At 44.4% G+C, this 25,580-nt stretch overlaps 1 protein-coding gene across 6 annotated transcripts; it reads right to left on the bottom strand.

The window, feature by feature from the left end:
• Nucleotides 1-795: 795 nt before the first annotated feature.
• LHX9 (LIM homeobox 9) lies at nucleotides 796-24,427 on the bottom strand. 6 transcript variants are annotated; one of them, XM_032288633.1, is made up of 8 exons: nucleotides 24,114-24,425; nucleotides 23,905-24,017; nucleotides 23,593-23,663; nucleotides 18,176-18,294; nucleotides 16,014-16,216; nucleotides 14,527-14,882; nucleotides 8,425-8,627; nucleotides 796-4,371 (listed from the first exon to the last, which is right to left on the bottom strand). In XM_032288633.1, the coding sequence occupies exons 3-8, from the start codon at nucleotides 23,618-23,620 to the stop codon at nucleotides 4,315-4,317; spliced, it is 966 nt and encodes a 321-aa protein (XP_032144524.1). In that variant the 5' UTR covers nucleotides 23,621-23,663; nucleotides 23,905-24,017; nucleotides 24,114-24,425; the 3' UTR covers nucleotides 796-4,314. The 6 variants fall into 6 exon arrangements, with proteins under 6 accessions (XP_032144524.1, XP_032144522.1, XP_032144523.1 ...); XM_032288629.1 differs by lacking the exon at nucleotides 796-4,371 and adding an exon at nucleotides 4,809-7,255 and having other exon boundaries at nucleotides 24,114-24,427; XM_032288630.1 differs by lacking the exons at nucleotides 796-4,371; nucleotides 23,593-23,663 and adding an exon at nucleotides 4,809-7,255 and having other exon boundaries at nucleotides 24,114-24,427.
• Nucleotides 24,428-25,580: the final 1,153 nt, after the last annotated feature.

Here is a 25,580-nt window from a genome sequence, read left to right as displayed (position 1 = left end):
AGAAAGAAAGAGAGAGAGAAAGCGAGAGAGAGGGAGGGAGAGAAAGAAAGAAAGGAGGTAGGGAGGGAGGGAAGGAAAGAAGGGAAGAAAGGCAGGAAGGCAGGAAGGCAGGAGGGAGGGAGGGAGGAAGGAAGGAAGGAAGAAAGGAAGGAAGGAAGGAAAAGAAAGAATCCAGGAGCCCTCAGAATCTGCATTCAATAAAGTAACTAGGTAATTGTATTTATAAAATGAACTGTCTCAACTTACATTACAAAAATAATCATCACTTAATTACATCCTAACATCTTGAAGGTTTTTATAACTTTAAAATTCCTGTGCAGTACTTGGGCCAATGAGGTAAAATGCAACAAATATTATATTTAAAATTATTTTCCACTATATTTTTTTTCTGGAAAAATACTCTGTTTGCAGAATTCAAGCAGCTTTTGCTGCTTGAAATCCTGAAATCCCTTTGTGCTTTCAAAAATCACACTTCATAAAGGGCATTTATTCTACAGAATTAAAGTTTACTGAATAATAAACATACTTTAAGTGATGCAAGCTGTCAAAACTCTTGAATATTGAAGTTAAAGTTGATAGCCCTTCATAATTTTTGCTGCTTTGGAAAAGGAAAAGAAGCAGAATGAGAATAAATAATAAAGGCAATTTCACCTTTGAATTTCTTCATCTTTGTGTATTTGTCATAAATAACAATTTAAATATCCTCTAAGGTTAATATTTTCTGATTTGATATGAAGGTACAGAAAAAAATTAATATATTCAGGCATAATATGAGGCAACAGAGACTGAAGCATCTTATTTGTAGCAAATTTTATTTTCAAATAACCATAAAAGGTATCCAATTACTCTTCAGATTAATTTATAAGATCATGCAAAACATAAACAGAGAGTTCCAAAAGAAAAAGGCGTTCCTGACAATTCTAATATGTGAGGGAAAAGTACACAGAAATGCACACCAGGAACTTTCTACATATGGCTAATATCTGGATCTTTATTCTTGCTTGATTTTTGTCATCTTAGCACAAGATAAAATGTAATGCAAAGAAGCAAAAATTAATCCAAGGGAAAAGAAACTTATTAATGTGAGACATGATAAGGGAGGGTTAACTATATTAATATTCACAGAGAAATGTTGCAAGTAGGGAGTGATGTTAGATAAAATTATCTTATTCCGCAACACAGTCAAACGGAAATTTAGTTGTGTCAATAATGTTACTACTTACATCATATTCATAGACCTTTCCTTGAGTATCATGCACAGTTCTCAGCTTTCCCTGCCCCAACCTCATCCCCCCACCTCCACCCCACTGCCAGGGAATCTCATAAAATAAAATGGAAATCTTCCCAGAGGGCATTTAAAATAATATTTTAAGTTAGAATTATAATTTGTTTTTAAAATAAGGTAAATCATATTATTATTCTGAAAAAAAAAACTGCCGTGAGGGCAGAGCAAGTATTATTAAAATGTTTAAAATCAACAGCAAACCATTAAAAAAAAAACCTTCCTAGTTTTGACATTGGCTGGAAGCAAAGGACTGCAGCTTTACATTAGAGGCGTTTTTATTTATTTTAATATTGACAGTTGGTTCCCAATTACTAAAAACAGAAACTAGATCTAAAAGGCCAATCCAGATTTATCTAATATATGGTTTCAAAGAAAATTCAACATTTCTTCAATTTAGACTAAGCCCTACTGTGCTTATTTTGCCCTGTTGTGTAACAGACTACAAAATGTAAAAGCTATTGAATGACCTCAAGAGTACACAAACTCTCTACAAGTAAAGCTAGCTTTGTTTATAACATAGCTAAAATTTAAATAGCAAAAATTCATATAAAATTAGGTGTTTATATTTATTTTTTACAACAGTATTATCTCTAACATACTCTTTAAGAGCCTAGAATGACATGATTCCAAATTTCCATTCCAGAGCTTCCCAGTTCTAATGCATTCCACACAGCACCCCTTGCAGTCACACTGCAAGAGAAAATGAGATGATATTTATATGTGGCTAATAAAAAAACAATACTTTGACTCCCCAAAAAGGGGTTATTATAAAGGAATGTATGGTTGATTCCACTTGGATTTTTCTAAATAAAGCTATTTATGTTTTAGGTGATGAAAAATCACCTAAGTTGTAAAAGTGTTTGCTTTGGGTCCTTGATTATGGAGTTTTACCCTTATTTGAGGTATCAAAAACCTATCCACTACGTAGGTCAGTATTAAGGGGGCTGTTCAACCAAAGCACGCAGACACTAACTCTCAGTGAAGCTTTTTGCCCAAGAGCAATCTGCCAGAAGTTAGACTAACCCAGGCAATTGGGAGGTAGAAGCTATGAAAATTTAGTGCCCTGCTCTCAACTAAGAGGTCCACATTTTTCTATTCCACACTAAACAGTAAGTGTGCAGTTGCCGAGACTCAGAGACTGCTTTACATCACAGTGAAGTGCAATAGACCTTCCAACTCTGCAGCACACACTTTCTCTTCCCACTCACATAATTAGTACTCCTATTTTTTTTTTTTTAGTTTTAAAAAATGTGCCTGTTTCAAATTTGTATTATTTTTTTCAGATGTCTAATTTCAGTTATGTTCGTTTCCTCTCTGGTCTCTTCCTGCATCTCACATACCAGACAAATATTTAAAGGTCTGTAAAACCAGGCGAAGTTCCAAAATACTTCTAAATGAAATTGCCATAGGTGACAGAACAGGGAAAGAAGGCAAGGCTGTAGGGCAAAGATTTGAATAAACTGGCTGGAAATGCATTGGAAAATCTATTTAAGTTGCTATAGCCACGGATGAGGTTTCAATGAGGCATAAACATTCAAGTTACTGACAAAACCAACATGTTTCATGATCACTCAAAATAGTCTACTTATGGTGCATTGCTTTTCTTTTTTTATTAGTAAGTTGCTCTCTCTCCTTTAAAATTTTTTCTTTTTAGTATTCAGGAAGTGAAAGCATTTAAGAAAACATTCAAAATTCTAAGAATACACGTAAGTGAAATATTTAATGTCTGTCATTCATAAAAGTTACATCATTTACATAGGGTTCATTTGTATATAATAAAAATTTCATCATAATGAAAAATTTTCTGGAAAGTATTTATATGTTAGTTTGTTTAACATATGCTTTGGATATACAGCTAAATAGGAATAGCTAAAAATTTATTCTTCAAATATTCCCTTTAACAATTAAAAAAACTTCATTCCTAAATATTTGTGTCTTTCCATTTGCTCCTGTGTTTGTAATAATCATATGTAACTTGAACTATGCAAAGATTTAATCTTTTTATAGTTCAGAATATATTTGTATACTTCAATAAATTTGTTCATTGCATAGCAAACATGTAAACTCACATAAGATCTATAAATTTTACCCTAGTAATCTAAAAACATTGCTGAAATTTTATACAATAGTCTAGTCTAAGGTTTATTTTGTTGTAATTTGGGTTCACTTTGATTTTTACTTTTAATATATGTGGCAATTGAATACAACAAATGAAAATAAGTCATGAAAAGGTAAAAACCAAGTAAGTAATTTTAACCTAGATTACCAGAATTTTATCTCATTATGCTGTTTGTATTTTTCATTAGTATAACAAGTTGTAAATGTACTGTGCTGACTCTTTAAGAGTGTTCAAAATTAATTTCAACAGTGTGTGTTTAACATAAAGTTAACTATGTTTGCATCAAATAAATGTTTATTAATGAAAGCTATTTATCATACAAGAAACAGCAAAGATAAGTCATCATACAGAGGTGTACACTAGAGGTGACAGATGTAAAAGTGCATGCAGAGATTTCTGTTTAAAAAGGAAGTAATAAACAATAATACTAAAATTACTGGGTTTGGATCCCTAATACTCTTAAATGAGTGATAGCTTTTCTTTGAATTTACAATTGGAAAATGTCATTAACAGGACTAATACACATTAGCAAGCAGGTGAAATGAATGTTTTGGACTTTATTTTACAACTATTTGTGCTTGACAAATGTGTGAAATTTTTTTCAATAATAATTTTTTTCAAATATGGGGTGGGCATATTACTGCCAGGTTGCTCTGGTTTTGTACATGGTTTATCTAATTTTGTTTAAACCATATAATTTTAAGCCTTCAGTTGTGTTAGACACCATAAAGAACACAAGTTTTGTTAACATTCCGTAAATGACATTTAAGTCTCTCTCTCTCTCTCTCTCTCTCTTTTTTTTTTTTTTTGGCTCAATAAATTTTTTAATGTATGATTATCATAACCTAATAGTGTCTTTGTCTTCACTGCAGTGGATTTCCGATCAAACTTTTCCCCTTCTTTTAATACTTTAGGGAATTTTCAAACGTCGGGATGTTTGGCTGTAATGCCCCAAGATTTGTTCTCCCTGAAAAAAATCATAGTGACAATTTATTAACTACAGAGCAACTTGGCTTTTAGGGGTCTGCAATTTCTATTTAGATTTACAAATATCCACTTGTGCTCAATAGACCTAAAATAAAATCTTAATCATATTTGTTTATTTCCATGCAATTACTTTATCTGCTAATTAGCCTTTTTATTCTAAAAATTGGACTGAGTCAAATCAGTGGGGCATCACTTTTATTATAAGCAAATATATTTAAAGTATTTCTAGATTGAATTACATTGCATGTGCAACAATGTGTAACATTTAATATGAATCAGAAGTTCGGAAATCTAAAAACTATTTGTATGTTTAATTTCTAAAAGTTTTGTATTACCATTTGAATAGCTTTTACATATAGATACTGGAACACACTAGTACAATTAAAACTTAAATAAAACTGATGGGAAATAAAACTCCTTAGATTCAAAATGGTTTATTCACACAAATTTAATAGGATATATCACAACTGTTTGGTCCATAAATATTTAGGGGAAATAGTTTCTATACAATGCATTTATCAATAAACAAAGAAACATGGACAATTTTGCTAGACCACTTACTGTACTATAAACACGAAGCTCAATATATAAGATTATTGAATTTATCAACTATATTTGAAAGAGTGCACAACTGCTTTCTATGACATGTTTGTCCCCTCTAACAGGATACACCATAAAAAGAGTTTCAGAAATAAGAGGTAAAACAGTACAAAACTAGTGAGGTGTCAAAAGGGCTTAAAACAGTTAATTTAACAAACAACACATATATCCTGATTTTTCACAAACTTACTTCCAAGTTATATCATAAGGCACATAGGAGAACTGAGTTATAATTAGTCTACTTAATAAAGTAGATCTATAGTACCATATATTGTTCTGTCAAAGAACAAAATTTATAAGTGTCAATATTTTACCTGTAAAAGTGTATTAATAAGATCTCAGCCTTACCAAGGTTGTTTGGTCTGGTTAGTGGTAAATGCCCAAAATGTAATAGAAATATGAAAAGTCAAGATTTAAGCTCCATATAAGATGATAACCATACTTGCTAAATATATAATGGCAATCACACCTTTCTTCTGTTACAGTGTTAACTTATCTTCCATCATCTTTTTTTAAAAAATAAGCTACTTTCTGTGCTAATTTTCTAAAGACCCTGAGCAAAAGTTACAATAATGCACTTTAATGTGGGCAGTGAACTGTCAATATGTAACCACACATTTATACAGCCAGAAGGACACCTTTAAAATCTATTAAATAGCCACTTGGACCACCAAAGGAGATGTAAGGGGTCCAAAAAGTGGAGAATATGTGCAAAGTTATTCTTAACAATCCACCAAAGCAAGACATATATCTTGACTTCTTTTTTTGTTTTTTTTTTTTTTTTAGGAAATCCACAATCTAATTGGTATTTAACTACAACAGAAGCGCAATAGATGAACGTTCACCACTGCCCAGACCATTCAGATTTTAGCTTAAATTAAAAGAAAAAAAATGCTACTGTAAACTAGGAAATATATTCAGATCAGCATCCACAAGGCTTCTGAGTTTATCTACTTTAAGACTAATAACTTCAAATCTCTAGTGTCAGAAAAGTTATTTTCAATACATAAGTCAACCTATGCCAAAATAAAACAAAACAAAACAAAACAAAAAATTGTTGGTATTAGTCTACTAGGCTGGGTTTTTTTTTTAACATTATTCATATAGAATGCCAGATACAATATCATGGTACAGGTGAACCCAATTATTAGAGCTATTAATTAAATTATACTGATTTTTTTACTTCTTAAAAAATTATATTTTGCTTATTTCCATTTTCCCTGGGAAAAAAAGTAACTTAGAAAGAATGGTTTCCAAGCTATTGTTTTTCACTTTAGGAGGTTAAAAGTATGAAATGTCAAAATACATGTGGAGTTTTCATGGATACACAGGGAGCTTAAGTATTTTTCAAATGCTGAAAAACCACCAAGTAAAAAGTTTTTTGAGTTCCATATCCCTAAGAGAAGGAAAAGTCACATTCCTATAATAGATCTCTCACCTAATTAATCATTACTATTTAAAATGTCTGTATTCCTCACTTAAATTAACAGTTTTGGTAAGAAATAAAAATACTCAAAACAAGTTTTCAGTTTTAAAATTTTAAAAATATAATGTTTTCAAAATTCCATAATCACATGTACAATTGCAAGACTTAAAAATTAACTATTTAATAATCTGGTTCTTTATTAACCTAATCATTTAACTGGGAATATGATTATTTGCCCATAATAATACCACTCTTTTTTTTTTTTCCTCGAGATGCTGGAAATAAGTAACATATAATTTTAAGAGGCACTTATTAGAATTATTCAAAAACTCTCCTTACCAACTGAAAGACCTAATTAATTAAAAAAAAATCCAAATACACTTTATAGACAAAATATATTCACTTAAAGGAGACAATACTGTAAACTCATTTGCCAAGTGGCTGCAGATGCTACACACCAAGCTGTTATTTTTATTCCCCAAATATCTTGTGGGTTAGAAGAAAAAAAAAAGTCTTGTAAATAATAAAATAATAATAATAATAAAAAGAGGAGGAAGAATAAAAAAAAAAAAAACCAATGTTAGAAAAGGTTCGTTAAGGTAGTTTGTGAGGGGCTTCCGGATTCGTGGCTGTCCATGTTAGAGGTCACGGCTGTCACTACAGTGATAGTGGGATTGGTCAGGTCTGTTAAAGTGGTCGCAGTGCCGGGTGGACTGAGAGCTCCGCTGTCTGCTGAGGGCGGGGCCGGAAGCGACGAGCCATCAGCTTTATCAACACCCCCATTCTCCTGCCGCAAAAGGTTCCTTCTGAATTTGGCTCGTGCGTTTTGGAACCAAACCTGCAAACCAATCCCAATTGATTTCTTTACCGATGTTCATTTTTGTATTTCTTTTCTTTCTCACTTTTTCTTTTTTCTTTCTTTTTTTTTTTTTTTTTTTTTTTTGTTTTTTGTTTGTGATATATGTCTCTCCTTTTAAATATAATTGTGATTTTTTGGGGGAGGAAAGGGGCTTTTTTTCCTTTCTTTTAAAACAGAGTTATTCAAGTAACCCTACGGATTTATTCTCTCTCAACTGCACTTATTCCACCCTCTCGCATTAACAAGTGCCACTTGGAACAACTGATGCTTACGTGGGTATACCATGGAAATGAACACATGGTGATAAAGCCAGGGAAATACAGCGTGATTCCTCAACTGTTATCTTTTGAGAAGGAGAGGAAGCGGGGCCATTGAAACTATGGCAAAGTAAGAATCACTCATATGAAATGAACATCCCTGAAACAGACTTCAATCCATTCGTGAGCCTAACACATGGTGAATATTCTTCACATAGGAAGGGCCACAGACCTCAAACAGCCTGAAACTTGTTTAGCAGAATTTAACATGCCTGCTATTTGTCACCAAGAAGTGAGAGAAGATCACAGGCACAGCAACCTACTACAATTTCATTAGTTATATGTTCTTACCATGATAAGTTTAGAAAATCAATTGGACAGCAGAACTAACGCCCAGTATTTTGTTTTTAATTATGGTTTGTTAAGGCAGGAAAACGCTTGCTCCAATTGGTTGCTGAAACACTAACCATATTTTTGGCTTTCAGGAGTAGAAAAAAGGATCCACCTGAAGTTGGAAGGTGAGTGAGGCTGCCAAAAGTTTGCTGAGTTAAGACAGCACCAACAGGTCCCTCTCAAATCTGTGCACTGAGCATAATATTAATGGAAATCCATAGAGCCACAGCCTGTGCAGATAACATCACTTGCATTTGCACAGCAGTGAGACAAGCTGTGCTGCCTTTGGAGGGTCCACGTCCACATATGCAGAATGTGGCTGTATTTAAAAAGACCCTGGGTCGCTGGGCACCCTCCAAGAAGCCCTTGCAAAATCTCAGTACACCCTCTAGGGAGAAAGGTAAGATCAACTGGTAAGAAGCAATATAGGGAAGAGCACTATTTTCACTGGCAAGGGGAAGGGAAATGTATGCACAGTCAATGATGGATGCGTCTTACCTGCAAAACTCTTTTGGTCAGGCCTGTTTTCTGGGCAAGCTGCTTGAGGTCCTTGGCATCTGGGTTGTGGTTGATGGCAAAGTAGGATTTCATGGTCCGGAGCTGGTGGTGCTTGAAGGAGGTTCGCATGCGCTTGGTCTTCTGCGAGGGTGGATAAGGCTGCTGGTCCCGGTCCAAGTGGTCTGCTTCATTCTCATTACAACCTGTTGCAGTAACAGTGAACAAAACAACTGCTCAATGGAAATTCTTGCACTCGCTGACATGATGGCAGGCTGTATGACACTGCTATGGTAATAAAGCAGCAGTGTAAAAGGCTGTCAACCCAATTATGAATAGTATCTCAACAAAAAGAAAGAAGATAATTGCTAAAGCAAGCCAAACTCATCTGTTAATGTAGCTACAACCAAAGTTTATGTAATAGAAAAATATTAATGCAATCCTCCCTTTGGCTTAATGGTTGCTAGAAGAATTTGAGAATATGAACGAACCCTAAGTAGTAAAGTGGGAGTGAGAGAGACCTACGAGAGAGGAAGAAACGCTTTTCTAACACAGCTATGAGCGGTACAGTGTGGGCAGTGTTAGCGCCCCACTGCCCACACTGCCCATACTCACAGTGCTTTCAGACTCTTTTTTCTGTACTTCTGGAATGAGACACACTGTCTGAAGGTATTGTTTTTTGTCATGAGGAGCAAAGAAAAACGTATTACTACTTTTTCAAGTCTGAAAGTTTCTGAGAGCCCAACAACTAAGGAAGCATCTAGGTCAGTTCTAATGGTTAGCCTTTCCTCATACTGCTAGAGCTCTCTCAGTCAGGAAACAGTTAGATACGGCTGAAATGGGGAGAGAAGTTAGAACTTTAAAATTTGTGAATTTCTTATGTAAACATAAGAATATTATTTGTTCCAGCTTTTAGCTATGACTGGTTAACACAGGGCTATACCAGAAAGAAAATATTTTTCCCCTGGAGTGATTTTAATAAATATTTCTGAAAGAAAATGAGCCCAGACTTCTCTGCACACGGTTCATGCCTGAAGCGCTCCCCACAGCTCACAGTTGAGAGACACTGGTGGTGCTTATTTCTAGGCTCAGATCTTAGTCCCTTTCGCTCCAGATGTATGTGAGTAGGTTGTGAGCTATGCCCCTGGCTGGCCTGGCAGAGAGAGGGCGGCATTTTCTCTCCTCTTACAAAGACTTGCTCAGCACCCAGGGCAAAACAACCCAGTCTTTGAAACCAGTCAGAAAGTCATTATCCCCAGGATGTAAAGCTACACATTTAAAGGGTCATTTCCAAGAATCTACTGGCTCTGCATAGGAAATACAATTGCAAAATGAAAACATTTTTGCGAAATATTTACTGATTCAGCCAACTTCACAAATTAAAGAGCATGGCAGTTTTTTTTTTCTCTAAACCCTTCCTTCAGATAGTTATCTGATATAAATTTAGATCTGATCATCCTGTCTTGTACTGCTTTATAATAAAAAATGTAAAACCATCCTGATCACGTCATTCCAGGGAGAAAGAAACCTGAATCTTAAAAATGGGAGGCATCCCTTAATATGAGCTCTTCCAATCGGCTTAATGAAGTATTGTCTGCCTGCTAGATAGAATTACTTTTGAAAAAATATTCAGCAAATCAGCATATTTACAGAAATACGTAAGTTTTATAGTCATCAACCAAGAGGTCAGCCACATATAAAACTCACTTAACAAGAAATTCCTAATGTAAAAAGACTAGGCACAAACAAATGCCTCCTTTGTTTGTATTTCTATAAGGCGAATAAGCAGGAGGACACACTTGGCAAAAGAACAGGTGAGTTCACTGAGGGAAATGACTATACCATATTCACCTTTGGATTGATTCCCTGAGTCAAACACAGGGGCAGGAGCTCAAAAAGCATTCAATCAAGATGTTGGGCACTTTGTTCATCAGTAAAATTACAAGTGAGTATTAATGCAAAATTAAATCAACTTGAAGTGGAATCCTGGTCAGATATATACATTCGAATGTGAAACACAGGCTTCTTAAACTCCACCAGGAAGAGTACCATATATCCAGAGACAACAGAAAGAGTATGCATTACATTTTATCCTATTTTGGCCCAGTGGGGATATGTCAAGTTCAAATATTCTACAGAATTGCACTTTCATACCCTCAAATGGATGAAACAGCATCTCTATGACCTACTATAAAACTATACTTTTCTGCAGTAAACTGAGCCATATTTCATAACCAGATTATAAATATACTCACAAAAAATAGTCAAAGAGGCACACATTAGTCATTGGAGGGTTCTTCAAGTAAGATTTCTTTTCTATCATATGTAACACGTAATCTTTCCTGAACAACATATCAAATTGAATTTCACACTTGGGACAGAAGACTTGGTGCTTAAATAATCCCCTCAGCCATCTTTGCCCCCACTCCATACCAGGGTAATATATAAAAATGAATATGATTCCCAACTGCCTTTATAATCATTGGTTCTTAAAATGAAGTTTATGAAACATAGTTGTAGTAAGATTTGATGAAATTGCTTCCCTGAATACACATTCTATATCCCTTATTGCTGATTAAAAATCAGCAGAGCACTTTAGTATGTTAAATACAGTTATAGCCTCTGTTTCCACATAAAATACACAATCCAATGTGTGAGAAGATAGCTCGTTGGGTCTTTATTAAACAGATATTACTATATGTGATTTTCCTGTGACTGTTATCTCGTGTTACACAACTTAATAGAGAAACGTATTTCTTCTACAGAGTAACAGTGCATTATCTGATATCATTTATGTTTAACTACACATGCATTATGTAAACTTACAAATGACCATGTGTCTCCAAGGCCTGTTTCTAAAGCCATAGGGGATTCCCCCACTCCCCGAATTATGAGATGAAATGATAACTCTTGAAACTGTTTTAAATATCTGCCGGTAAGTTCACATCTAGTATTATAAAGTTAATGAGAAGGTCTAAGTATTTTATCTCCAGTCACTTATGCAGTGGTCAGCCACCCTCAAGTGAGTGTCTGCTGTGACGGCATGTAACCTTCTGAGAATTAACTGATTCCTGGAAGACCACTAGGGGTCAGTGCCAGGCTAATTTAACCACCAGGAGCCTTCAAAGTTTGGATAGGAAGAGAGGACCTAAAGAAAGGATATTTTGAGAAGTGGCAAAAGTTTAATCTCTCAATTAATGTTTAAATTACACACATAAGAGCTTCCTATCCTAAACTAAATCTTCTTCTCATCCCTGGAGGGCTTTATTTCAAGCATTTCAGGTAAATTTCCCTCGTCTCTTTCTAAAATATCTGCCTGATTAACTTGCACAGAGAGATAAACGAAACTAGGGATATTCTCATTAAAAGGCATTTGCCCTATGTCAAGCACTAGCTGGTCTTTGCCAAGTTTCACAACTTCTCTGAGATTCTTTGAGTCACAAACATGTTTTCTGCACATTTTTAAAACATATTATTGTGTAAATTATACTTGGTTTAGTATCAACCATACCCTTTATGAGACTTGTTTACATTTAATGAGAGATGGCAGATGAAATCCAAAGAAGGCTAAAATAATGAGTTAAAACCCAATTAACTTTATTTTTTGCATTTTAACATATGTTTAATTTGCTGAAGGGTTTATTTCCCGAGTTCTGTAGCAAAGTGGCATTAGATTCACAAGCACTGTTTTAAATGATGGGCTGATTTCTGGTCAGGCATCTTCAAACCAATTCCCATTGATAATTTTAACCTGATCTTTAAAATATGTATACTATTTACTAGTATCTCTGGGAAAAGTACAGAAAGGATGGAGTAGATGTTAACTAAGAAGCATCCAGTTTGTAGTGGTGGGAGGTCCAAAGTTGGATTAAGGGGGCCTCAGCAATTTTTCCCTCCTTTGGGAGCAAGACAAAAGCAAACTTCTCTTCAACTTGTAGCGGCATTAATTTGCAAACTAAAGACCTAAGTGGCTCAGAAGGAGACTTGTATTCTTCTTAAAAATATATTTGTACTCTCTAGTTATTTTCAGAGAAGTAAAAGAATCTAAATTCTACTGTTCTTAAAGCTCCTTGGACCTGTCTAACATGAAGTAAGATCCAAAGCGAAATCAAAGTTAGCTAATTAGATTAAATAAACAATCAATAAGTCAGGCTTGCCCACTGTTGGGCTAGAAATCCTCACCCTTCTGGATTTTATCTGGGCTGAGAGAGCCCTTCTTTCACAAAACTCCATCCATAGTTGTACATGAGTGGCCCTCTCTCTCTCTCTCTCTTTCTCTCTCTCTCTCTCTCTTTCTCTCTCTCTCTCTCTCTCATTAGGGCCTTGGTGAGTGGCTTGAGATTCCAATGTCATCTTCTATTAATAAAGAACAATTAGTGCCCTGCCTGCCCTGCCCCGGGGACCACGCATCAAAGAAGATGAAGTAAGCCTACTGGGCAAAGTGGCCCCTAACCAAATCTCCTGCCCCAGCACAGCAGGGGCCAGTGTGAGGGCACGGCCACTACCAAGGGTTGGCAAAACCCGGGGCTTTGCCTGCTGCTCTTGCACAGACTAACCGACCCCAGTGAGATTTGCAGTGAGTCGGCAGGTCCTTTTCCTTCCGTCCAGCGACCCTGGCTTGAACCCTCTAGGGACAAGTGCTGCTGCACAGCGTTCCCCATTGCTCCCTGCAAAGCCACCTGCTGTGCTTGCCCACAAAGAATTCTCCTCTTCAGTTAGATCAGGCGGTAGGGAACCCCGGGAGAGAACCTAAGGGAGGTCTGAGGAAGCGGCCACTCATCCTGTATGGGTTCCCCTGAAAACTCCAAACTCAGAGCAGGACTCTTAGCTCCAAATTCATACTGGCTGTGTGATGTTGGGCCAAACAGTTAACTGGCTGGACACTGTGCTTTACCACTGACTAGCAACATCAGGCATCATACCAGGCCCTGGGAACTGAAGAGAAAAACAGGCAGGATCCCGTGCTCTGGGGTGCCCATGTTTGGTATCTGGAGCGTTTGTGGTAATAGAGTGGGGTTGCTGCAATAGTCCTCAAGGTCCCTTCCAACAGAATGCTTTCCCCTGTCCTGAGTGTCAGTCTGCTGAGATTCTCAGCCAGGTCTGGACCAGGGCACTGAAAGTCCTTAGGGCTCCCAAAAAGTTAGGGCTTTCTGAAACCTCTTTTCCAGTGACTGGGACTCAAGAAGAGCGTCTCTTCTGCTCAGAGTTAGATTATCATCTGTAGGGCCAATCACCGTCGTCACCTGGAGAATGGGAAGTGGGGACAGGCTACCAAGAGTGGGAAACTGGCGCATGTGAGAGATTGATACATGATAGGTGTGTCCCCCAAAGCAAGGAAGAATGTGTTCTTGACTTGTTTTTAGTGAAGAGAGAGGTGGTTGAGTACAGATGAATGCCTGAGATACCATTAAGCCTCCTCAGGGGGCCTGACCTGAAGGTTCTTTCCGTTTGCCAGGGGTCTGGATGTCTGGATGGTCTATCACACTGGGAATGAGACGGCTGGATGAATATCCTGACTTAGGAAAGAGACAGACCAGCTCAGCTGTGGAGAGGGATTCCCACCCCTACGGCGGCCTTTTGCCAAGATCAGGGATTACGTATTTCAACACTCTTGCCAACTCTGTTCCTGATTAACTTTGGGCTGGTGACCACAGCCTCTGACCCCTCTAGACAGACTGGGGTTGGGCTCTGAAGACTTTTTTTTCCTTCAGTATTTAGGAAACCTCCTCCAGGATCTATAATTTGGCCTCCACAAAGGAATTGCCCTGGGGCTGTTTTGCTCCAACTGGGAGCCAGAATCTAATGGGCTCATTAACTAATGGGCAACCAGGACTTGGCTCTGCCTGTTGAGGGGAAGTCACTACAGCCCCATGGTTATGAATGTGTTTTTTTGCCACCACCTAAATAAAGTGCTGCCTCTCCCTCCCTTCCCCCTCCTTCTCCCTCTCTCCCTTCCTTCAGAGTGAGAGGGAGTTGTAGTGAGAAGAGAGGCCTTGGGCAAAACACCCTCTTGCAGCAAGACCTTGGACGGGGAGGGAACTCTACGAGTTTTCCTCAGGGAAACTGAGGCCAGGACTGAGCTAGGGGTGAGGGTAGGGGGCACACCTGAGTTGTAATTGACGATGTCCACTCCCAGAGCTGGGCTCTTCCGCTTCCGGGGCCGCCCCTTCTGCACGGTGCCGGTACCATTGAAGTAAGGCAGGGCCAGGCCGCCGCTCTTGGCCGCCAGCTCCGTGTAGCTCAGCTGCGGTGGATACTCTCCTTGTAAGAGGGTCTCGAAGTGGGCGCGGCAGTACACGAGGCTGTCCTTCATGCCGAAATGGTCGCCCGTGGTCAGAGTCTTGTTGCAAGTGGAGCAGGTGAAGCAGCTCAGGTGGTACACAGAGTCTCGGGCGCGCATGACCATCTCCGAGGCGGAAATGCCAAGGTGGCAGCGGGCACATCTCTGCACAGAGAACCTTCTGGAAGGAAACAGTTGAGTCAGGGCGCTAGTTGAAGCAAGGCAGAGCCATCTCCCACCCGCGACGCCTGGGCTTTGTCTGCAGTGGCCTGACACTGAGGCCTCGGAGGAGGGTTCCAGGAGGGCAGGACAGTGGGCATTAATTTTGTTTGCTCATCGACCTTTTCAGATGAACCAAGACAAAGGATCCTTACATGAAAGTCAGAAGAATCGGGCAACTAAGCCTTAGTTTTCTTCTCTATAAAGTGAAAATTTAAAAATCAAAAATTAAAAGCAAACCAGCACTAGCTAACTTATAGCACTAGAATAGTAAATTGCCATGCCAAGTGAAAACACTTACTCAATTACAAAATATTCTGTGAATGAAGGAAGATATAATTATTCCTGGATGTGCGAGTGTGCGGGAAAGCACGCGGACACAGTTCTGGAAAATGACAATTTTGTAGAGTTAAGGTTATTATTTTTTAACCACTTCTCTTGCTTGGGCTGAGAGCGGAGCTAGGTCACCTGCACATAGTTCTGCCTTTCTTAGTCCAGAAACATAACTGAGAAGAATCAATAAAGACGCCTGCCGCTGAGTTTTCTCTCCAACCTGGCGGACATGGTTGTAACACGCGATCAAAGGAACTCGGAAATGAATGGCTTGGGTTTTGGCAATGGCATGTAATCCTTGTCATAGTCATTTACAAAGTATCCTGCCACCTGCAAAAAGCTAATTCTCTGTTACTGCTTCCCGGGCCGCTAGTTCAGTTTCAAGGCGGAGAACTTGCCCAATTCGTAGCAAGCGGAAAACAAAAACCCATTCAAGTCTCGGTCCATGAGACTTGAATGGAGACCGTGTCAATTTACTCTTCCCCAAATTCCCCCAAGTTCCGCCTGCCAAGCTGAGAAGTGATGGAGAGCGTGGTATTCGCTGATAACGTGCTAGACCTCGAATGTCCCTCCCACCCGTCCTTACCGCCGATCAGGGAGAGTGCAGCTTGAAGGCATGTGCAGTGGGTTTCCCTGGTCTCCGAAATGATAACCGCACCCGGAATGGGCAAAAGGTGGGGGACGGAGAGGGGATTCCGGGCTCAGACAGATGGACCCGCCAGGTGTACTCGGGCGTAAGAATTGGGGTTTAGGGAAGTACCTGTAGTAATCCTCCTTGCAGTAAATGCTACCGTCCTTGGCAAAGCAGGTCAGCTCGGACTCAAGGGCCAGCTTACATTCACAGCACTTCAGGCATCTCAGATGCCACTGTTTGTCCACAGCCAGCAGGTAGTACCTGTCCGAGATCTTGCCCCCGCAGCCGGCGCACAGAGCGGGCTTCTCGGGGCTGAGCGGGGGCATGCCCTGCAAAGCAAGCACACCGCAAGGCTGAGAAGGGCGCGCGGTGTCGCCGCAGGACGCGGGGTTCTCCCCCAGGCAGAGAGATCCCAGGGCGTGCACGGAGCGCGGCAGGGGCCAGGGGCCACTGCACAAAGGCAGACGTCGGGGGGAAAACATTTGTCATTTCTCCCTTTGTGGCTTGCTCGCTTTCTTCCGTGACTGCCTGAACCGGCGTTCGCGTCCTCCCGGGACTATTAACCTCAAGACATCTCGGCCATCCGGAGCCTCGCTTAAAAAGGACTGGGAGAATTTTGACTATAGTTTGATGATAGTTTCCTAATTCAAATAATTACAAGCTAAAAATTGTGGCTTTCTACGCACACAAAATAAAACAACCGAAATGATTGGGGAGGGAAAGGAAATCTGAACCAGCACAGGTTATTTTTAAACAAACAATATTATAATTCGATTTCTCTACATGCTTATAAGCAGCATTGAAATCAAAAGCAAAAAGGAGATTATTGGACCTGTGCTCTTAACTTGGTCGACATTGTTTTGATTGAGATATTTGTCAGACTCTGCTGTTCCCTAATTTTCAGGTCTATTGGTCCTGTTCCCGATAAGGGTGTAAAGTGGTTGTTCCCAAAGACAGTCCGTTGTCCAGTCCCCTCTGTCCAGTCCCCTCTTTCGCTAGCAGCAACAGGCGTACTGAGACCTTTGTCTTGAAAATCTGTTTAGTGCCGAAGTTAAGCTTTCCTCCTGGGTCCCCACTGACCCGACTGAGGACGGTAAGCCCTACCTTGAGGACCCCAGAGCCGCTGCAAAATTTGGGTTTGGGTTTATTTGTTTTTAAACGTAATGACCAGAAAAAGGGGAAAGAAGTTAACCTCCGGACACTTCCCTCAAGACCAGCAGAAATGGGTTGAACGTCCCCCACGAAATTTCAGAGGGCCTGCAAAAGTAAAGTTTAGCCCCTTACTCCGACCAGGGGCGCCGGCACTGAATGAGGGTCACAAATTTCGACAAGTTCACCAGTTGGGCTACCTTGCCGGACCCAAAATCCCGCTGAGAGGCTAGAGCAGTCTCCTGATTAGTTTCGGCTACAAGTTTTAGTGTGGTACCAAAGGACCTACACAGCTATGTTTTGCTGAAATCATTTCCGGGGACTTCTGTAGTTTTCCCCCTCCCGTTAGTAACCTGGTAAGGGAAGCAGTTAGATAAGTAATTGGTTTTCTTTATTAAGAGGACACGACTTAATTATTATGGATAGTAGAAACATTGGTAGTTGATTAGCTTGTTTAAGGGTTATAAAGTTCATGAGTTTCTACTGGGCGCGCTCCTCCGTAAGTTTTATTTGATTTCCCCCTAGACATGACACCCGCCCGGCCCCGGCGCTAAACGCAGTGCTGTCTCGATAGAGGGACTGAGTCGGGATGCCAGAACCCATGAAAATCTCTCGGCTAGGGTCGCCAGCCCCAAGCTTCTGGAGAACTGGAAGCGACCCAGTGGCGTCCGAATCTACTCCAAAGGTCCGGTCATCAGGCCCAGAGGCTAAGGCCACCTGGGCTTCTGCTTGGCTAGCACGCCGCGGCAGCGCGCAGTCCTCCTACCGCTTGCGCCCGGCTTGCCCTCGGAGCTGCGGATCCTCGCCGGGGAGACGCCAGCCCCGGAATCGAGGAACCTCCAGGTCTGTAGAAGAGAACGCCCCCATCGCCCCACTCCTCCTCCCAGCTCAGGGAGAGCCTGCTCTTTCGGAATCGGCTGCGACAGAGGATAGCCAGCTAGTGCAGACATTTCAATTCAGAAAAAGGGACCGTTTCTTAGCCCTGCAGACCTACGTGGACGGGAGAAAACCCACCCGCCAGCCTCAAGCAGATGTCTCTACGACCCGCCGCCCCCGACCTCCACCAGCAAGGCAGTCGGCTTAGCTTATCCGAGGGCGCAGGGGTGCCGGGCTCCCGCCGCGGCGGAGCCCTTCCTTACCGCGTCGCGGCCGTTGAGCTGGGCGCCTTTGGCCAGACGGGCCTCAGTCTTGGATCTGCGCTCCATCTCCTCCATGATGCCTTGGATGTGGCCTCCGGAGATCCCGTGGAAAAGCATGGCTGGGGGGCGGAAAGGACACGAGTTGTCTTCTGCTCGGCACCCCACTATTTCCATATACACACGCCTGGGGCTCTCAGCTCATCCGAGTGAAGGAGGCTAGGGACCCGAGAGGGCTGCGCTGTGGGAGCGCAGAGACGCTCGGGGACGGAGAGAAAGAGGGAGAGAGAGGAGGAGAAGAAAGAGACCGAGTGGAAATCCGTCTGCTTGGGGGGCCGGGGAAGGAGCAAAAAGAAGTGGAAATTGGGGGAGGGGGGAAGTTCCGCAGCTCCCTGAAGGAGAGATGTGCAGAAAACAAACAAACACAGGCGGAGGGAAAAAGAGGCGTAGAAGGCAAATCTTACTGCTCAGAGAGATCGAGTTACTAATGGGAAACAACTGCAGCGGGGGGAAGAAAACAAAATCTGGTGAAGAAAGAAAATAGTTTTGAACACAAAGAAAGAAAAAGAAGTGCTATTTTCAGTGTTCCCGGGCTGCTTGCAAGTTCCCAGTGCCTGTAGGTTGGGTTGGGGACTGCTCCTGCCTGAGCTGTGTCCAATTTGTTAAGAGACTAAAGCCAGCCCATTTTTGATAATTTAGTAGGAGGAGTTCTCTCCCTGGAGCTGCCACGGATTTTTATTCAGACAACAAAGACCTGTCATACTCCTCTCAACCCCCTGGTGATGGGCAAGCAGGACAAACATTACAAAGGGGTGGGGGGATGGAGAGCGGGGAGGCAGGAGGAGGGGGCATTTACCTCCACACACACACACACACACACACACACACACACACACACACACACATCCTTCCAAGAGTTCCCAGCAGTCATGTTTTAAAGGGAAAAAGGAGCTCTTCTTGTCCCCGCCCTGGTGCAGGAGGCCTAGAACCCGCCTATTTGATCCGAGTTCAAGATCAGACCTTGGCTCGGGACACACAATATCTACTCCACACTTTGAGTTTTCTCCTTGTGGACTTTTTCATCCCCAGCCTACAGGAGTGCCACCCGAAATACGTAAATACTGAGCTGAAATGTAAGCACTTTACTAAAGCGGAAATAATGCTGGTTCCTCTCCTCCCCATCCCGTCTTCCTCAACCCACTTTTTAAAAGCAGCTGTCTGGCAATTCATCCCTTTGGCTCACCTTCTTGAGGGCCCAAGACCCTACTAGGTGCTGGCTTCTTCCAAAGTGAAAAGGTCGTTTGGAGCATCTCCATTTCTCAGGGTTACTTTTGGCAAAACAATTTTCTTCGAGAAAATCAGAGTGTAGAGGGCAGAGCATGGACCTGTACACATAGGCATGCAGCTGCGTCTTGGGCGTAGGACGGCTTATTCTCTTCCCTGGTTCAGGTTGGAAGGAAAGCTGCCGGAGATTCTGGTGTCTCATTTGAAACTTGCCAATGTGGGCAGCGGCTGGGGGACTCCCGGGAGCTTGGCGCCTGCCCCCGCAGGACTGGGCGCTAGCCCCATCGCGTGCTGCTCCCACTACCCTGGCAGGACAGCGGACTTGTAAAACTGGGCGCACCCGCACACTCTGAAGGGTGTGAAAGGGGCTCTTTGCCGTGGAGGAGGGGAAGGTGAGAACTGACAAGCAGAATGGCAGACCTGCTCCTCACAAGAGGTGGGATTGTTCTGTCGCCCTCTGTTCCCGGTAGCGGCGGCCCCTCCCCGGCCCCATTAAAAAGTGTCCACAATACTCTGATATTGTCGATTCATTCAAACGGCCGGAGGCCCCCTAGGGGTCCGAAGCGCAGCGCGGCGGCAGGAACCGACGCGGCTTTACCCAGAGAGGAGGACGCGCGGGCCGCTCCCGGCTCCGTTCTTTCCCGCCGCCAGCCTGCGTTCGCCACTGCTCCCCGCCGCCTTTCCCGGGACTGCGGTGCCCGTGGCCTGGCACATCCTAGGAGCCTCAGAGGGGCCGCCGGGCCGCACACCCTCTTCCCTCTGCCCAGGGGAGCCCGACAGGGAACTGTGGCCAAAGCTAGAAAGACGACGGGAGAGAAGCCAGGGAGAGAGGGAGAGAGGGAGGGAGGGAAGAGAAAAGGAAGGGAGAAGATGAGGAAAAGGGGAAGGAAGGAAGGCAGGAATAAAGTGAGGGAGGGAACGACCCCTGGTGCAGCAGCCTGACTTCCTGTCCCAAAGCGTTGCCTTCTGAGGCTGCTGGAGTGGCCTCTTCCATGAAACTCAAGACTCCACTGCTTCCCCTCCTTTTTTCTCAGGGTCAAAAATAATGTTATTTGCAGACTGGACGCAGTTTACGTCCTCCGGGTGCCAGAATACAGCTCATAAAGCACAATTTCACACAAAAATGAAGCCAATCAAGTGAACTAAGCTGGAGACATCCCCCTCCTCCTTACTTTGGCAGCTATACCTGACAGCAGGGCTGCTATTTACTGTAAGTAATGTAATTAGCCCCTTTGGATGGGAATCAATGAGCTTTTCAAACCCACGTGCACACAAGAAGGGCCCCGAGGAGGGGCTGGGGGCAGCAGTCCTTTCAGAGACAGCAGGTCCTCTCACAAAGGGGCAGATTGCCTTCACACAAGTCAGAGGCTAAACTGACTCAGAGTTGGAGGAGGAGGAGGAGGAGGAGGAGGAGGAGGAGGAGGAGGAGGAGGAGTCTCTGAGAGGTCCCCTCAGTCAATTCACCCAAGGAAGCTTCAAGCAAAAAATTAAATACAGGACCTCAACCCGCTTTGTCTAACTACTTTGTGCTAAACCCTATCCCAACCCCAAAATGGTGGTGTTTGAAATTAGGTTTGGTTCTTGTTGCATATTGGCCTGCTCAGCAAAATCAACAACAAAGAACGCAAGAATACCACTGCTTCCTTGCAAGAGATAAAACTTTGGAGACGGCATGCAGGGAAAGTTAAACACCACCAGGAGAAAGCCAGAACTTAACAGTCTCCAGGGAAGCCAAACACGGAAGTCTTGTAAGCCCTCCAATCATCCATTCATTCTTCTATTCCACACATATTCGTTAATCATCTAGGTACAGGAAAGGCAGAACACCTTCTGCAATCAGTTTCCAAGTTGAAGCCTGCTCTTATAAAACCCAAGTTATAAGTTCCTGTATCCAGTGGTATTTGCTACTTCCCGTAAAGAAGCAGACTGCCAGGATTCTTCCTTCTCAGTGAATGCAGGAAATCTGGAGAAAGCTGGGGGTGGGGCAGGGGCCCGCTGGAGTTTGGGAGGTCCTTGTTAGCTCTGCGGAAATAGGTCCCGGCGGGTCCAGCCCTGCCTCCTCCCATAGCTCCTAAGGAGGAAGTCCATGAAGGTTGGGAAGGAATGCCCTCAAATTGGGTGTGCGATCCAGGGTGTTCTACTCTTTTTGTCTTCGAGCCCCCAAGAGAGATTGCCTAAGAGCTCCCTCCACTCCTCATTCTCAAAGGACTTTAAATAAGCGCTTTAAATAAGGAGAGCATCTTTGTAGCTCTGCCTCCTTTCACCTCTCCAGCAAAGGGGCTGAGGCTGGCGGCTGGGGACAAAACAAACGTGTTCCTCCTTCTCCCAATTCTAGGCGTAATGGCCCGCAAGTGTTCTATAAAAATTTGGGAGTTCACTTTTTCAGTTCCTGGGGCTGAGCCGCTGGCTCACTCGATGGGACAGGTGCATGTGGCTCTCTCGAGCCTGCCTTGGGGATAGGATCTCAAGTCTCCTCTGAATTCAAAGCTCTACCAGGAATAATGGGGCAGGCCCGTCCGCCAGCACTGCTTTCCCTCACAACCGAGCACAGGCAGTCCACTAAGCTTTCTTTCCTTTCTATTCCGACATCATCCATCCCGCTACTGTTGCGGCTTTTAGGAAAGTGGACAGCGGGACTCTAGCGGAGCATAGTAGTTGGAACTGGGAGTTGGGGATCCTAGAAACTCTATGAAGGTCAAGAAGACCGCAGCGCCCTTGACTCGGGCGCAAGCAGGTCCACATGGGCAAATAACCCGAGCCCAGTAGAACTCCCCAGCGGGGAGGAAAGGGAAGGTAAACCCACGGGACAGTTAGGGTTGAGAGAGAGGAAGTGACCCAACAAATGTGCATCTTTTGAGAGCAAAGGCGACTTAAGGTCTTTTTCTTCCTGAATTTTGGAGGCCATAATTCTGTGCCTGTAGTTTGCCCTGTAAAGAAGCAGGCATTACCTTTCCTCCAGACCCGGTTAAGCTGGTTGCGGAGCCCTTTTGGTCTGAAAGGTGCAGCTCTTAAAACAGTATCCAGCTTCTGGCACTGTCCCGAGCATCCCAAGGCCCAGTAAAACGCCAGTGTCATCCTGAGGCTGGGAACCATGCGTTCAGCGCCCTGCCTCCTGGCCCTGGATGCCCGGGCAGCGCTGGATGGAAGGTGAGCTGATGGCCGGGCCGCGCTGGGGCCTCTCTCTTGACAGTGGAGACCGCGATTCTCTATGTGCAAAACTTCCCACTACACTGAGGTTGGCAGGTTCATACCGGGGCTGCTACACGGGTGTACTTCTGATCCAGTCCTACTCCAGGGAGTATCCCTCAAAACAAATGGGAGTGAGCCAAGCAAAGCTGGGACGGGGCGGGGAGCGGGGAGGAGACCCAAAGCCACGCTCCAGCTGCGCACCCTTGCCAGCCTCTCGCTGGGTGCCACTCCCCAGGCAAGGCCCTGCTCTTTAGCGGGTTTCTCTGCCTACCCTCACCCTTTGCGACTAAAAAGCGTTTCGCCAGCTTTTGCTTCCTTCAAACCTCTGTCCTCTGTAGCCCCCGGGTTCTTCTCCAAAGGGGCAGCCGCCAAGTCTAGAATACCACGCTTCTGAAATCTGATGCCCTTTACCTGAGAAGTGTTGCGCCGCCTGCCCTCCTCTCCCCAGAAATAAAGGGAGAAGTCCCGCACGGTGTCCGCTGAGATCAGGCGCAGAAACGGCTGCGCTGGGTTAGGACTGAACAACAACAAAATGTGGGTGAAGCCAGTTCCCAGTTAAGCCCTACACGGGCGAGAAACGGTGTCTTTTCGCCCCCCTGTTCCATTCCTTCCAAGAAAAAGACATGTCCCTTGCGCCACTGACTACTGGAGGATCCGTGGAACCAGCACCTCAGCCTGGCGCCCCGACCCTGATCCTGAGGAAAGTCAAAGGCAGTCAAAGAGAAAGGCAAAATGAGTGAGACGAAGGTTTGAGGAACCCTATCAGGAGACTCTGAAAGATAATGTGTATTTTTAAGCCTACGAAGCGCGGCTTAATTTTTAGGACAAACACACACTCCTTTTCCTTCCACCCAACGAAGGCGCGCGCACACGCACACACACTCACATGATAAACGCAGTGGCCCAAGGGGCAGAGAACATCAGAAGGAACCTGGCGCGTAACTCACCTGCCTCTAGAGTGGTACCGTTCAGCATTCTTAGAGGAAAAGGAGTGGATCACGCCGTAATGGTGGTTGCACTGGCAGAGAAAAGCCGCGCGTCAGCCCGGCGGTACGGCCAGGCTTCCCCAAGCACCTCCCAGCCTGTGTGGCGCGTCCAAACCGCTCCTCCCGCGGAGACCTCAGGTAGGGACTCGGCTTGGAGCAAAGCCGGCCCTTCTTGGGGTAGGCTCCCAAGACGTCCCTGGAACTCCCGGCGGTCCGGGCGCGCTCTGAGGGCAGAAAGCTGCTCGGACTAAAACATCTTCATCAGGGTCTTACCTTGAGGTCCGATGTCAGACGTTTCCCCCACAAGAACTCGGTTCTCCGCGAGGAAAGGCGGGAGGCGGCTGCCAGAGGTGCGGGTCAGTCCCCGTGTCTCACTGAGTGTCCCTCTGTTAATCCAAATAAATAAATAAAGCGTTGGATGAAAATTAATTTCTCCCTCCTCTCTCCCAGACACCCCGTTGGAATTGATCTGATTCCCTCACCTCTGACCCTCAGCTCTCTCCACCTGTCTTTTATTTTCTGTTTATGCTTCCAGATCGGGAGGGGGAGGAGGAAAGGGTGGGCAGAGGGCACAGACGCCGGCCGGTGCCCAGAGAAACGCTCTGAGGCTGCGTTCAGCCCTTCCAGACTCTCAATAATCAGAGGAGGTGTTAATGGAGGACTCTGCGGTAACTGAACCTCGTAAAGCCCAGAGCGTCCAGCGGCTGGGGCGCAGCGGGGGGGCTGGAGTCCCGCGGAGCGCCCTGGGCTCCAGGCCCCCCAGCCAGCCTTTGCCTCCCTGCAGTATGTACCTAAAAGATGCTGCTGCCAGCTGGTGCCTGCATAGACGGTGAATGGGCGGTAGCCCCTGCAGGGAAACTAGGCTAAGCCATTGATTGTTCACCCACCGCGCCGCCGCCTTCCCCTCCTGGTCCCTCCCTCACTCTCCGCGCTCCCGGGCTGGGTGTCAGGAACCCAGCACTCTGGGGAGTATTCTGCACTCGAGGCCGGCGTTCTCGACCGGGTCAACAAGAGAGCCTGGGCATCTCTTCCTCCCAGGCCCCGGCCAGGGGATGGGGGTGGTGATTAAGCTTCAGGGAGAAAACCCGCACTTGGACCCTGGCAGGCAAGGGTTCGAGGGGAAGCAGCCAGACCTGGGACGGGGCGGAGGCCACTTTACCTGGTCTCAGGTTCCCGAGGGGCTGCGTTGCCCCGGGCGTAATCAGGCCGCGGGAAAGTGGTGGAAAGAGCAGGGAAGCTGGGCTTCGGGCCAATTATTTACCCATTCCCCCACCCGGTGCGCCCTTCACTAACGGAGATGGGGAGGCGGGGGATTACAGCAAGGCTCCGGTGCCGGTGGGGAGGAGAGTATGAGCAGTGAGATTGGCTGCTCCAAGATGCTGGTCCGGGTGATGGTGCCGCCCTCCCTACCCGCCCCTCCTCCACGTGCCACCATAGCTACTCCTTGGCGATGCGTGGCGTGGGTCCAGGGAGCGGTGGGCGGGGGTGGGGGACAACCGCTTGCCTCCCAGCCGCTTGAGAAAACTGCGTGGGATTGGGGTTGCACGTGGGGCACATGGGGGTGGACGCCGCCTCCACACCTGCCCGACAAGCTCCGCCATACAGTTTAGGATCTGTAAGGAACAGATTAGGAGCGGCGAACCCGAGCCCCCTGGCTTTCTCTTTCCATCCCAAATCCCGGAATGTAGCTCCAACTAGATGTCTCTTCCTGCCTAAACACTTGGCTTCGCTAACTAGTCCCACCAGCCGGTCAGTCCCAGCAGTTTACCTTTTAAGATCCCCCGCCCCGACTTTCCTCTTTTCGCTCTGGCCTCCTTAGCTCTTTCTTCTAGAATCTCCCCTATACGGTCAGGTTTCGCAGCCAAAAAGGGACAGTCTTCCCGGGTTCATCTTCTATGCTCATCAGCGAGGCCATCTGATGGATGGATGGCGATATCCACCCGAAAACG

Source organism: Sapajus apella, unplaced genomic scaffold, assembly GCF_009761245.1.
Source record: "Sapajus apella isolate SASKATOON/1434 unplaced genomic scaffold, GSC_monkey_1.0 scaffold22, whole genome shotgun sequence".
In the NCBI taxonomy this organism is placed as follows: Eukaryota; Metazoa; Chordata; class Mammalia; order Primates; family Cebidae; genus Sapajus; species Sapajus apella.
Note: the sequence above shows the minus strand (reverse complement) of the source record. Positions and strands in the feature narration are given on the sequence as shown.

Bases quoted from the DNA above. Each gene is read 5' to 3' on its own strand.
- LHX9 (XM_032288628.1), bottom strand. From the start codon at position 19,488: ATGGAGATGCTCCAAACGACCTTTTCACTTTGGAAGAAGCCAGCACCT. The intron at 18,295-19,415 runs GTGAGCCAAAGG...TCCGCCCCCCAG, and splicing joins GGTCTTGGGCCCTCAAGAAG to CCATGCTTTTCCACGGGATC. The intron at 16,217-18,175 runs GTAAGGAAGGGC...CTTGCTTTGCAG, and splicing joins AGCTCAACGGCCGCGACGCG to GGCATGCCCCCGCTCAGCCC.